Below are 15,285 nucleotides of genomic sequence, written 5' to 3' on the forward strand. Positions count from 1 at the left end.
TTTCTATACATGTATCCCTGGACCTGAGAATCTCCTCTAGTAAAAGCATGCTTTTCTAGTTGCCTAGGGAAACGGGTGGCTCTAAGATGTAAGCCTTGCTGTAAAGGATTATGGGCCAAAGACCCATGCCTGAATCAGATGAGAATTTTCTTCTACCTTCAATGTTCTGGTCTGTTTCCTTTCTTCTCCCTACAGGGTAGTGTTTTGAGGCCCTCTCGAGTACTCCATTGGGAAAAAGGTACTTGGGAATCTTCTAGAGCCCAATTACATAAGCCTGAGTAGAAGGAAGGTGTTCAGAGCATGATAGGCCTTTGCCTTCCCTTGAAAGATACTTAACACATCTGCTATGCTATAGTCCGTTCTTTGTGGCATTTACCTAACACCAGAATGCAACAATCCCTGTTTTTGATGGAAATGGAAGAGGAGGAGCATGGAAACACTAAAACTAACATTTTTTAAAGAAGAAACCATTAAGAGAATACCCAGCTGAGATGCAGTCAAAGGTTCCTGCTTGTAATATTTTATCAAGGACAGACTTAAGAAAAGTCAGTCAGCAGTTTCCCTCCCTTCATGGTCAACAGAAGGGCTAGTCATCTAACATGGCTGATAGGGAGGTATTAGGTGTGCAGTCCTAAATCATGCATCTGAACCATGGCAAAAAGCCTGTGCTTACTGTAATTCAGGAGTTATATACAGTTAAAATATATTGCCAGTGACACTGAAGCTACACAACTAATGGCCCTGGGCACAGATGGTCTCTCACTTGAAGATCATGACTTGGGGAGGAAAAGGATGACATGAGGCAGGATAGCCAACTATTGACAATCTGCAGGAACAACATATGCCTTACAGGAATGGTGATGAATCAGCATGGACTTGAGATGACAAGAATAAGTCCAAATCCTGAAACTTATTAGCTATGAAACCTTGAACAACTCATTCAGCTTCTCTGAATTTGTTCCCTCAATAAAAAAAAAATGAAGACATTGTCACCAGACCTGTCAGTCAGACCATGACTGTGAAAAGAGCTTTAGACAAATATCAGCTCCTGTCATCACCACTCTAATGATTATCATCCCATCAGCAGTAGGAAAGGTATGTGTCCAGTAGAAAAGAAGGAAACATATACAAGAGGATGCAGCCCAAATTCACTGAGGCCCTGGGTGGCTCAGTCAGTTAAGCATCCAACTCTTGATTGTGGCTCAGGCCATGATCCCAGGCTCATGGGACTGAGCCTCTAGTCAGGCTCTGTGCTAAGCTTTGAGCTTGCTTGGGATTCTCTCCTCTCTCTTCTCCCCCGCTTTTATTCTTTATTTCTCTCTCTCTCTAAATAAATAAACATTTTAAAAAATTCATTAAAATATTCAAGTTTAGAAGGCACAGGAATGTAACTATTTCTCCCATCCAAGGAAAGAATCTTAAAATAATTCATTTGTGAAGCTTCAATACGTTTTGGGGGATGTCCTGTGTAGCTGTATAGTAATGCACTTCTAGTTGTTTTAATGATAAGCGCTTCTGTCCTCTCTGCAATATCTATATATCTATATATGTGTAGATTTATCAATCTATCATCTATCTAGGCTGTTTCAAAGTAAGTTGCAGACATCATGACACTTCACCCTAAATACTTCAACACGTTGCCCTTAAAATAAGGACATTGCTCTGTGTAACCACAGTGCCACGACCACACACAGGAAATGAGCATTGATGTATTATCTAATATATACCTCATATTCAAATTTTTCTAAACTTGCCCCAAATATTTAATAGGTTTTTAAATTAAATCCAGCATCCATTGAGGACTCCTGCCTTCTTCTCTAAACTTATTTCCTAATTTTTGTTTCTTTCCACATTGGTGATTCACTCTAATGATTTTATTCTATATTATGTTAAAATTGCCCTCATTGGAAAAGACATTGCTTCTCTGCCATCATTCCTCTTCCAAATCTATATTAGCATAATTGTAAAGACTTAACTAAAAGGCATACCATTATATAAATATGCTTTCATTCCTGCCTGGGGATGTTCATTCTCCTTTTTCTTCTGGATTCTCAAAGAACTTTGGCTGAACTTTGATTGAGTCACTTGTCACTTTCATTCTTGTGTAGGATTAAACACCATAACCCTGTATATATCCTCTATTAGACTAAAGGCTATCTCTATATGCCTCTAACACTTAGCAGAACAGTCTGAACAAGATAGGCACTTGGTGGATGTTTTCCACCTAAGGTAAGTTTTCCTTAAATAATCCTGGCTTTGACTTATATTTTGTTCCTTCTACCTACTTAGAAGAGAATATCCTTCTTCTATTTTCTGTCTATCCAAACTGATCTCCATAAAACCATTCCTAATTATCCAGCTTAATTGGAGGTAATGGATTATATTTATTAATAAGCTGGATTGTGGTGATGGCAAGGCAAATTTATACATACATCCAAACCCACCAGGTTGTAGACTTTGGGTATGTGCATTTGTTTTTTGCCCGTCTCAGTGAAGCTGGGGGAGAAGTTTTTAGAAGGGTTAAAAAAAAAAAAGAGAGTGGAATCTGGAATCTAATCCCATCCTGTAATTTATTAGCTGTTGATATTGGAAAGATTACTTAACATTTTGGTGGTTCAATTTCCTAATCTGGAAATAATCATAGCATTTACAGGGTTATATATTTTCTATATGGATGAAATGAATTAATTCGTATAAAGTCCATAAAATAGTGACACTATATTGTAAGCACTCAATAAAAGCTAATCATTATTCCACATTCTCTCTCATGGTTCATAATCCTTATTTGGCAATGATTATTTACCAATTGGTGACACATGTTCTATTTTTGCTAGGAACTTAAATTTAAATCAGGTATTATTAATGGATTTTTAATGGGCATATTTTATTTTCTTAAATAAACCACAGTATAACTTTGATTATTGAGGACATTCTACATGCCAAGAACTTGGCTAAGTGCTTTCTATAAACATTTCACTCAATACTCACAATAACAGTATGAGCTAGCGATTATTTCCATATTATAGATAAAGCAAAACAAAAACAAAGATTGAGCGAGCATAAGGGAATTGTTCAAGCTGTCCAAGCTGGTAACTAGGGCAGTTCTTAAATGCAAAGATAATATTTCACTTTATCTATTTAGCAGAGAACTTAATACATATTCATTAGCACAACTACCATCTATGTCAATTTTCCTTATTGGTATGTACTTAGTTTCTATGATATTTGAGGCATATATACTTATCATGTTAGTTAGCTTTTTATTTTTAATATACCTTAATACAGTAACCTTATTTTTTGCTTTCAACATGATCTCTTAAAAGTTTACCTTAGATGCCAATATGAAACTTTTTCTCACATCAATAACAAGTACATAATACACTCTTAGGATATTTTAACATAACTAGAGACTTTTAAAATAACTATTCTCCATGCATTTGTCCTATCAATTTATGTTTAGCTTTTAGCTTTGTGGTATTTCTTTGGATTAATGCTGTTTCTATGGGAACTACTAGTGTTAAAAGAAATTCTAAAAAACATTTGCTGCACACTTTTGATTTACCAAGGTGGGAAATGGGGCTCAAGCAGATGGGGCACATTTCAATACTTCTTGGCTAGTCAAGGGCACAGAAAAGACCAGAACAACAATTTGTTATTCCCACTGTTGATCTATACCCTGTATATAAGTCACTGCTATGTTTTTCGTAACCTAACCTGTTCCATCAATGGCGTGGCTTAGGATCAGTGCCCTCAGTTCACCAAATATTACATATTCCCAAGTAGGAAGCGAGGGGGAGACACAAAAATCATAAATGTTAGAAGTAAAAGCCCTGTGTAATGTTTCTGCTCCTGCTGACCCTCAATGTAATATCCTCTCTCTACCTGTCCTTAAAGTGATGCTACTCCAACTGTGGTCCATGGAAAGGTGTCTAAGAAACGTTTATCGCCCTGTGATGGCACAAGTACAAAAACAAGGAGTATTTAGAAAATAATATAACACTTTAATAGAGTAATATATTCCTGCGAAATCTCATTATAGTAAAACTTGGACTTCCATTTTGTATTGTTTTCATTTCATTTTTCTTAGTGATTCATGTTAACTGTGCTCTACACCAATACTGGTCTCCAACAGATGGAGGAGGAAACAGTTTTCATCACAGAAAGTTTGGGAGGCACTGCTTTAAAAGGGCCAAGTTCAGGTGCCACCGTTTCCATTATAAGGCATCCCTGATGTTCCTGATAAACTGAGATTTTAAATTTTTTGATATTTAACATAAGTCTCTCTTATGCCTCTTATGGCTGTCTACCAAGATTAGTCATTATTGATGTGTTTTTCTTATCTCTCCTGAATAAATACAACCTCCCTGAGTACAATCTATGTATTCATAACACCTCATAATTGGCATTTAGTTCATAAATTCACATTACAGTAACAGAATGGATAGGATAACCACTCATAATTATTCACAGATTTGGAGAGGGGAGAAGGTTGAAAAAAAATACAGTGGGACATTTTTTCCTGAACTTATATAGAAAAAGAATTGAGAGTACAGAATTTAGACATTATCCAATTCCATATTTTGTATATAAATATTTATTTGCTTATTTACTTAAAATGTTTATCTATTTATTTTGAGAGAGAGAAGGGTGGCAGAGAGAGAGAAAGAAAGAGAGAATCCCAAGCAGGTTCCATGCTGTCAGCACAGAGCCCAACGTGGGGCTCCATCTCACCAACCATGAGATCATGACTGAGCCAAAATCAAGAGTCAGACACTCAGTCGCCAGAGCCACCCAGGTGTCCCTACACACATATAAATATTTAGACCGGTGAGGAGCCTGAACACATACAGAAACCCTACTTCTGCCTAATGAGAAGCTTATAAGTTGTCAATAATTAGTTTTAAAATCAAATTTGTATTCCAAGAAGCTGTACAGTACCTTCAGGCTTTTAGTGCAAGCTGAACAGATATAACAGTTACGCAGTTTCACAAAGCAATTTCTGGAACCCTCTGTTTTGTGCATGTGCATTCCAACTCCAATGCAACTAGACTCAAATCGTTTACTGGTGGAGATGCTAGTACTCCTAATTACGAATTAAGCAGAACAGAACAAGGTATTCACTTCAGAAGTCAGCTCTAGACCCCACTCACCAAAGTATTCATCAGCAGGTGGATTCTCCATATCATACAGCATCTTCTTGGTTAGGTGTTCTAGCTCATCTTCAGGGCGGAATGATGGGGAAACAGTGGGAGGCCCCATGGATCCTGTCTGTCCACCCTGAGAGGCAGAAAACACACAGTTCTTGAAATGCAATCTGGATAATCAAAGAAATCAAGTAGTGTTTGCATTGTACAGGAAGAAGTACTGGACATGGCTACTAAGAGATCTGGGTTTTAGAATCAGTTTTATCAGTTCTTCAGTGTCTGACCTTGGACACATGTTGTACAATATTCACCTGTCTTAGCGAGATGAGTCATCTACTGGACTTTAGAAATCCATGTTTACAACAGTAGGACTCTACTGCATTCAATAATTGCTAAGCAGTCATGATGTAGCAGTTGTATATTTATAAAAACAAGATGAATTAATAAACTACCCCCTTATGGAGTTTATAGTCAAGTGAGAGGTACAGGCGCATTAATGATTAAAGATAAAGCAACTATAGGAAGTGCACAATAAGGGTCCACGTAGCCTGAAAGGAAGGATTCCAGAGGAGATGCCGATGAAGACTAGGGCTTATTCAGCTAAAAGGCAAGAAACTTAGAGGTAGAAGTTCTTCTATTCAGGTGAGAAAAGACCAACTGGCATAAAAAGCGCCTGGCAGTTGTGTATTTCTGTAGCACATATAAAGCTTGAGATAGGATATGGGATGGATCTTATGGGGTACAGGGTGCAGAAAGTGAATGGCCTTGTATTCTAGTTAAGGTGATTGACTACCTTTTCTCCCTAGGACTACAAAGAGCCACATACCAAATGGGGAAGGTAAATCAGAAGCACTGATATTGGGTTGGTGTTTAAATAGGTGAGTGAGCCAGAATTATAGCACTGTCAGGGAATCAAGTGTCAAGGGGAAAGATTGCCGGAGATGTTCGACCAAGAATCCAAAGTATGTAGAGAAAGAAGAAAGGCCAGACACCAGATGTAAAGTAGCTTTGCATGATGTAAAGAAAAGGGAATGTATTATTCTATTTTCCTTTGCCTATATTATAACTTTGACCGTTTCTGGTAACACACTCCAGTGTCTTTAATCAATGTGCTAATAAAAGAAAAACTTTTAACAAGTTAAGCAATGGGGCACCTGGGTGGCTCAGTTGGTTAAGGGTCCAACTGCAGCTCAGGTCATGATCTCACAGTTCGTGAGTTCCAGCCCCGTGTGGGGCTCTGTGCTGACAGTTCAGGGCCTGGAGCCTGCTTTGGATTCTCTGTCTCCCTCTGTCTCTTCTGCTCCTAGGCTTCTGTAAACGCGCTGGCGCTCGCTCGCTCGCTCTCTCTCTCTTTCTCTCTCTCTCTCAAAAATAAATTTTTAAAAAGTTAAGAAATAATGATGGCCACAATGGCTAATGGAGAGACCCTGAGACTGAGAATGTTCTCCCCTTGATGTTCATGGATTCATTAGTTTCATTTTTTTTATTTAAATCCAAGTTAGTTAACATAAAGTGTAGTATTGGCTCCAGAGGTAGAATTTAGTGATTCATCACTTACATACAACACCCAGTGCTCCCCCAACAAGTGCCCTCCTTAATGTCTATCACCCATACAGCCCATGCCCTCACCCACCTTCCCTCCAGCAAGCCTCAGTTTGTTCTCTGTATTTAAGAGTCTCTTACAGTTTGCTTCCCTCTCTGTTTATGCGTCCTTAAGCTGTTGATCAAGAATTTCTCCTTTCATGCACAGTTTACAAGAATCAGTTCAATAGAACTCGAAGCAGCATATTCATTCGCCTGTTACCTCACTGTACTAAATGAGTTCTTAGGTGTGAAAATCCTACACAGTACAAATAACCTGTACAAATGTTTCATCCTTACTACCAACATGTATCTAATGTAAATTAGATAGATGTATGTTAATTATTTGTGTGATATCTGAGGCATAAAATGCCATCTAAACATATGAAAAGTTATTACTTGGCACCTATTTGGACTATTCTCTATTTTCCATTTTTTTAGGTTTTTAAACGTGTACAGAAAGTTGGGAGTATGGACACGCGGGAAGACTTTAAAGGGCCGCCCAATTTTTAGGTTGATTACTAACTTAGCTTGGGATTTAATTTCATTGTTGGACAATCTGGATGGAGAATGGGAAACAGTAAATAAATTATAGCATGTTGCAGGTGACAGAGACAGAAAAAAAAATAGAGCTGCATGCCGGAATCTTTTATTTATCATGAGATAAGGAAATTTAACACCCAAAAAGATCAGGGCAGGGCTAGTTAGGATAAACCCAGGACAAGAGCCCATCCTAGACTCATTTATCCAATAAACACTAAATGTTAAATTTAAGGTCTCCTCTAAAGTGCAAATAGCATCTGAATGTTGGAGGAATGATTTGCTAGTGATATTAAACTTTAAATGGCACAGATGTTATTACTTCTAGGAAAATTTTGCAGAAATAATCATAAAATTATATGACCAAGACTAGTCACAGTATTTGGAAAAAAGGAGGAACCAAAAGTAACAAAGTAACTATCCATCCATGGGTAAGATGTCACTAAGATGGACAATGATAGATATATACAATGAAAGGTGAACAGGTTTTAAAAGAGTACATCACAAAGCTAATGGCACAAATATGAAAACAAAGCCATGCTATCAAAGGGAAAGATCTAGTTATAGGATAGGAAATGTAAATGATGGCCCTGTTTTTTGTAAAGTAAGTACAGTTTAATTATGCACAGTTCTTTATGGAGGTAGGAAAAAACGTCTGAAGGACATACACTCAGGTGTTAAAGGGGATTTATCTCTGGGATTGGAATCCTGGGGACCTTCCAGTGTCTAAGTTTGTGTTTCTTTTACAATATGTAATTCTATTTCTGCAATCCATGAAGTACAATGTTTTAAATGCAGGGAATTCAAGTGAATAGTAGCCAAGCCCTGGAGCAGGCTTCCAATCCAGGTCAGATGGGGACTCTGAGATGGGCAGAAGGGCAAATGTGGGACACGGTTGTGTGGGCAAGTGGTTGTGCGTTTAAGACTAAAGAGGCTAGAGAAAGGAAGGGCCAGCTAATGACTACCATGCTGTACTGGACGCTGAGGGACCCCTATGGGTCAGGGGCTCTAGGCCTGTGTAAGACCACAGGCAGCTGAAAATCTGATGAGCCCAACTCCCTTTTGGCAGGAACTGGCATCCATAAGAACGTACATCGAATTTCCTTATAATTTCAGGAAGCTCACAGGCCACAGGAAACAAATCTACAGATCCTCAGGTAGGAATGCCCAGGCAACAGAAACCACAGTAGGGATTCACAGCAGTGAGATGAGCTAATCAGATTAGAAAGTTCTTTCTGGAGTAAGGGAGCACAGGAGAGCCATGAGACTGGAATGAGGTGGGGAGCTTATCCTAAACTATTTGTGGCCAGAGAGTAAAGGGACATATGTGAGGGAGTGACATTATGGCTGGAGACAGACGTTTAACTCTGGCACTGACTTGGTGTCCTCAGGTGAGCTTGTGAACCCTTCATAACTTCAGATTCCCTTCTGTAAAACGGGCTTGTCCATGCTATCTCAGCTGCTGTGAGCAGTAACTTCGGAGAGCTTGCATCTCATGCTATGGAAAGCTTAACTACTTTCAAACCGGGGTCACAAAGGGACTCTCTCTGGACCCTCACCCTACCTCTGAGGGAGGGGATAATCCCAGGTCAGGTGGCAGAATGGAAGGCAAGGCTAGGAAAGTGACCTACATCATGTTTTCCAGACTTGCATAAGGAGAGAACTTGAGCCCCAAAGAGGCTGTCATCCGACTCCAAATGCCAGGCATTTTTTCCAACCAAACATTGCTTCCCATGGAGAAAGTGGAGAAATGTATGAAATATTGCCTGTAATATAAATGGCGTTGGCTGTTTTATTTTAAATCAACAACCATTAATTCCTGCTCCCAGTCTTAGGATAGACCCTCAGGGAATGGACACAATTTATCACTGTGTGGCCCTAATCTGTATGCTTCCCTTTTAACATAAACAAAGGCAGCAAAAGGCCAGGTTTGTCCTCTACCCTTAGCACTTCTGTTACAAATCGAGGTCCTTACTTACAAGTATTACCCTCATCTGGACTTCATAGATTTTAAGAAAAATACACCATTCCCTCTTCTCCAAATACTTCCTCTTTTCTTGCAATACAGTTTCTGAAATACAACATTTGGAAAGGCATTTTCCTTTGCTTTTACATTCTAATCCCATGTCATGCGAACCTTGGATTCCTGGTATTTCTTATGAGGAAGGACCCCAAGACAACATCTCTTCCAGTGTTTGTGAATGTTATCCGGCCACAGAATCCCCCTGCCACCACCCCTGGCCTCCACGCCCAACCAGGACACATAACTTAACATGCATGGAATACATACATATTGGGAAAAGCACAGACTCCTTAGTATCCATGTGTCTCTCAGAAGACGCAGCCCAGGGCTTTCTTTGAAGTTCAAGTCCTGTAAGTACTTTAGGGCTTTTCTCACTGGGGTAAAAAGACGCCTTTTAAATCTCTTTCTCAGTAGTGCTCAGAACTCAATGCATCCTAAGATGCCCAATTCATCTTTTGATAAGCAGCGTCTAGAATTGTGCTTGGGTAATAGAATATAATTGGAAATTTGCGGGGTGGGGGACTGGAGGGGATGCGTTGGATTATATTGTTTTTTATTTCCTCAAACACAGAGATGTGCACAGTATTGGCAGTATAGTCATTGCAGTATAATAATAACTCCTTGTATTTTTGTGACCCTTTTCTTTCTTTCTCTCTCTCTTTCTTTTCTTTCTTCTTTCTTTCTTTCTTTCTTTCTTTCTTTCTTTCTTTCTTTCTCTCTTTCTTCTTTCTTTCTCTCTTCTTTCTTTCTTTCTCTCTTCTCTTTCTTTCTAAGTAGTTTATTGTCAAATTAGTTTCTATACAACACCCAGTGCTCTTCCCCACATGTGCCCTCCTCCATATCCACCACCTCTTTTACCCCCTCCCCCTTCAACCCTCAGTTTGTTTTCAGTATTCAAGAGTCTCTCAAGTTTTGCATCCCTCTTTCTCCCCAACTCTCTTTCCCTCTTCCTCTCCCCCTGGTCCTCCATTAGGTTTTTCCTGTTCTCCTGTTAGACCTATGAGTGCAAATATATGGTATCCGTCCTTCTCTGCCTGACTTATTTCACTTAGCATGACACCCTCAAGATCCATCCACTTTCCTACAAATGGCCATATTTCACTCTTTCTCATTGCCATGTAATGCTCCATTGTATGTATATACACCACATCTTCTTGATACACTCATCAGGTGATGGACATTTAGGCTCTTTCCATGTTTTGGCTGTTGTTGACATTGCTGCTATGAACACGGGGTACATGTGCTCTTATGCATCAGCACTTCTATATCCCTTGAGTAAGTCCCTAGCAGTGCTATTGCTGTTTTGTGACCCTTTTCAAGGTGCTTGTTTTCACGTACAGGTAATCTCAAATGTTTATGCAACAGCTCTGTGTAATAGATAATCCTGAGTCGTGAGGAAACTGAGGCCCAGAGAAGGTAAATGAGCTCCCTCCGCAGAGCCCTGACTGCCGCCAGGGGCTGTGCGAGTCGGGAGTGTTTCAACTACACTTCAGTGGCTCTCAGTTCCAGCGTCATCAGAAAGCCCTTCTAAGCTCAGTTATTTTGTAGTAATTTGGATTTTTTTCAGAGTAGAGGTTTACTGCTAAATAGTGAAATGAAAGTCTTACAAGCAAACATAAACAAAGCCTCTAGCCTTTTCTAAGAAAAACACATTCTTATAAGTATCAGTATTAATCACTAATATGCGTGTTCTTTGAAATGCCTACAACTTCTAGAAAAGGCCAAAAAGAACAATAAAAACACATTACATGACCTACGGAGGAGTTACTGAGAAACGGATTTCAGAAGACTGCTTCAAAATTCTCTCAAACATACCTTTCTGAAGAAATTGCCAAGTGCCAAGCACTATCATTATAAACTCAAAACTCAAATTATTCATGATTCCTCCCTCTGACAACTCTTGTTTAGGAAACAAGAGACATGAAAATAGAAAATTATAATAAACTGTAAATACTAAACCACAAGGATGAATTCAGTGTTCTGAGATGGGAGAAGGCTGCCAGTAAGGATATAACCTCTTAGTTTGATCTTGAATGATAAGTTAGATCTCAACAAATGTAAGAAAGAAAAAGGAAGGAAGGAAGGAAGGAAGGAAGGAAGGAAGGAAGGAAGAGAGAGAGGAAGGAAGAAAAGAAGTCAAGACATTCTAAGAGTAATACATAGAATAGAATATGCATATTAGAAAAAGCAAACGTGAAGACATGGAGGAGGAAAAGGGCTAGATGAGGTGTGAGAAATGACCTGTGGTCAATGTTGACACTATTTTAAGCAACAGAGAATCATCAGGAGATTAAAACTGGGCGTTCCCTTTACTAAAGACATATTTTTGAAATACACATATTGGCAACACCTTCAAACACCAACGCTAACGATGCCTTAAAAATGCAACCAGACAGCATGGCATTTCTGAGCAATTTAATGGCTAATATGTTTAAAGACCCTGATATTCACTAAGTAAGGCAGAGACTGCTAACTGCTCACTGAAATTGACTTCCTCCTCTTTCTGAGCACACAGCTAGACTACAATTTCTATTCTCTGTCTTCATGGTTGGATGTGGCCATGGGAGGCACAACAAAGGAGAAACACACCCTGTGGAGAGCTATTCACTGACCAGCCTGGCCTGCCTCAAACTGTTACAGAAGGGAGCCTACAAAGAAATATGCTCATAGGTTCAAGGTTGAAAACAATGGGAGAGTGGTTTATATTCTTTATATTTCCCTATATTTTAATTTTTTTTACAATACAATTTTTTACCCTCAGATAAGGAAAAAGTTTTTTTCTTGACACAAAAGTGTCAGAAAATGGAAAATGTCCAAGCATCTGTAACTGGTTCTTCTTTGTCATGGTTTTTTCCTTGCTAGCGGCCCAGCTGATAATATTCCAGGGAAAGCTTGTTATGAATACTGTAGCCAAATTTGGATCTAGGTCCCTAGTACAAGTTATGGGTGAGGCTGTACAAAAACGAGGACTATTTTTCTGCAAAGTGATATGGATGGAATCCTCAGCGCGGAAACTGCTACATTAAGAATAACACAAATAACAATATCTGTCAGATTTATGAAACACCTGATGGTATTTGAAGTGTTTTATACAGTCTTACATAGGAACCCATAAGCACAAAAGGGCTTATTTATCTCACTAATCTGCATTCTGCCTTTAACGGGCCAGTAATTTTGATCAAATCATTTCTATTTCCTGAGCCTTAGTAGCGTTCTGTGCAAAATGATGTTTTCAAAGATTCCTTTGATTCTACCCTATCTTATTTTTGTGCCCATAATATGCAGGGCACATATCATTACAGATATTTATAGGGAAATCACAGATAATTCATATTTTCGGATACTTTGTAGTCTGTAAAAACAGACACACACTGAGTAAGTGGAAACATCATCATTACAGAGATTTCCATTTGCAGGAGGATTTAAACCACTTGTCAGCATCCTCTGAAACAATCTAGAACTACATTCAGCATTCTGAATCTGAGTAAGCAGCTGGCAGGTCACAGGGTTTCTGCAGCCTACTGAACTTTCACTACATGTGGGGCATGAAAATCAAGAACAAACAAAGGTTAAACGCCTGGACCTCACCCCTCCTCTGGTGGAGCAAGAAGAACTTCAGCATCCCTCCTCAATGCAACAAGAAGCAGAGTAAACAGCCTGCGCTGGGGTGCAAGCAGTGAAGACCCCAAGGAGAACACCCATGACCTTGAATCTTTGTCACCACCAATTTAACTACCTAAATATATGCGTCAAGATGCATTTTGCAAAATGGCTACCCATTCTTTGTCATGTCAGCTTCTTGAGTGATTCTGATACCGACCTCGGCGTGGGTCATTTTTCTCCTGAGTGCTGACCAACCATTCATTTCCTCGTTACAAGGTGCTAGATAACTTGAACTTAGTACAAATCTGAACCTTACCAGAAAAGCACCGCTCAGGCAGATAAACACCAGGAAAAGACAGCCAAGATATTCAGAGAGATTACATGATAATGAATACTCTATCACTGGGGACCAGAGCTGCTCACTTTTCTTGTCCATTTGTAATGATGTACAAGAGGTTCCTTCTCTCAGAGAGAAAATAACTTCAATTATGTGTTCTTGAAAAAAAGAAACATTGAAATTATCTTCATTCAAAAGGTAGAATTAGTCCCATTTTGGAGCTGAAAGCCTGTCAGAAAAAAATATATTTCTGATATTTTCCTTCTCCCCCTCACCCTCTTCTATTTAACTGTGTCAACTTTGCAGTTTGCAATTTTCTGAGGCTGCTTCTACTTTCTGACTCTCACCAAATTATCACACTCTACTCTCGACATCTTTCTTTTAACGGAACGAGCACCAGTCAGGCCAAGGGCCGAAATCGCTGCACACCTACTCTGCTTCAGGTTAAAAGCAGTGAGTGGGCCACAGGGAAGGAAAGGGCAAGGTGAAATGCCAATTAACAACTAGAAACTCATAAACGAACACTCCTCACAGTTATATAGGAGCAGAAACGCATATGCTTAGTCCTTCTGTTCTTAAGTTCCATTTTCTTGGAGAATGCATAGCAAGGCTTCAAGGAGGAAGACCTAGACGTTGTGACTTTAAATGTTGACTCTAGCTCTGAAACCCATCCCAGTTAGCTTTCGACTTTCTTGTGATTTTCTTACAACCTCTTTGGCATATTCCCTTTCCCATGCCACACATCGATGCCTCTAAATCACCTTTCTTAAACCAAATCAGGAGTCACAGCCAAGGACGGACGATTCTGAGTTACAGTGGGGTACACGTTACTGCAGCCAGCGGGAGGTACCGGGCTGCGCTGTTTGTGCACAAGGGTGTGATGGTGATGCGGGCTGGGCGGACAGAAAGCAGGCCCCCTCCATGCCCACCACCCTCAATCAGGTGGCCTCAAGATTCCTGGGGCTTGGAGGATGCTTGTTCCCACGCCTGGTGTCTAGGGTACCATTTCGGTCCTCTGGTGTTTGTTTTTCAATTATTGATTTTCTTCCACCAACTGGAAGTTAGGGACATCTATTTCATAGGAAGGACGTTTGTAAAATATTAACCATCACAGAAATGGCAGCTCTAATTACAAGGAGGGACAGCTTACACCACTAACAAAGATAATTTTCTTCTTGGAAGTGGAATGTCTGCAGAGGACTATTCTCTCTCAGGTACCGCTCTGCTTCTGTATCTGCTGCTGACCCACTTCAGGAGAGTCTATCTGAACTTTGCATTAGTTGTGTTAGCGAGAGGTGGAATTCCTCTGAGTTCTTTTAACTACAGACCTTGAAATACACACTTTGCTGCCTCTCCGAATGGCCAACCATTCCACGTGTTAGCCTTTGGCACCAAATGATAAAGTATACAGCAGGGCTCTTGTGTTGGGCTCTTTGGGACAAGGTAGCTTCTCTCATGTTTTCCTGCCTAGATGAGTTTCAGGCAAAAAGGACACAACTACAGATCCTGTCCCATGTGGTAGGCAAGAAGTAGGAAAGCTGAGAGGCAGGAAACCCAGATCCTCAGCATCACGGAGAAGCAAGATCAAAGATCTCTTGCCAATCTAACCCACAGTTCCCATTTCATTGCTCCCAGGCAGGCCCCTCCTTAAGGGAGAAAATGACTTTCCTCTGAGGGTGATAAGATCTCTCTCATTTTACTCCTTTCATATACATACTATTCCTACCCAAGGCTAAAAGAATCTATTTCCACAATACTATAGCGAAAACACACGTGTTCCCCCTCCCCCCTCCCCCCATTATTTAGGCCTTATGCATGTTATGTATAAGGATTAGCTACAATAAAGGCAAGGCAATTACAAGACATTATCTCCATTGGTAGGTTTCACCTTGATGAGACGCAAGACATAAAAGTTTGATGAATGGAATGAACTGTTGTCCAAGCTTGTTTTCAAACTAAACCAGATCTTGGTCTTAGCTATGCCCCACTAGTGCCTGGCAGTGACTTCTGGAAGGATGTTTCATCTTCATTTGGTTGCCTGGGAAAATGCTAAGAGC

General features: G+C 39.8%; 1 protein-coding gene across 3 annotated transcripts in view; it reads right to left on the reverse strand.

The window, feature by feature from the left end:
* Window positions 1-15,285, reverse strand: part of LPP (LIM domain containing preferred translocation partner in lipoma) — a 662,184-nt gene that overhangs the window by 153,465 nt on the left and 493,434 nt on the right. For all 3 annotated transcript variants that reach the window (XM_029939645.1, XM_029939646.1, XM_029939644.1), the window contains one exon: window positions 5,151-5,277. In XM_029939645.1, the coding sequence (XP_029795505.1) occupies window positions 5,151-5,277 (127 nt within the window). The remainder of the gene's footprint in view (window positions 1-5,150; window positions 5,278-15,285) is intronic.

This window comes from Suricata suricatta, chromosome 5 (genome assembly GCF_006229205.1).
Source record: "Suricata suricatta isolate VVHF042 chromosome 5, meerkat_22Aug2017_6uvM2_HiC, whole genome shotgun sequence".
In the NCBI taxonomy this organism is placed as follows: Eukaryota; Metazoa; Chordata; class Mammalia; order Carnivora; family Herpestidae; genus Suricata; species Suricata suricatta.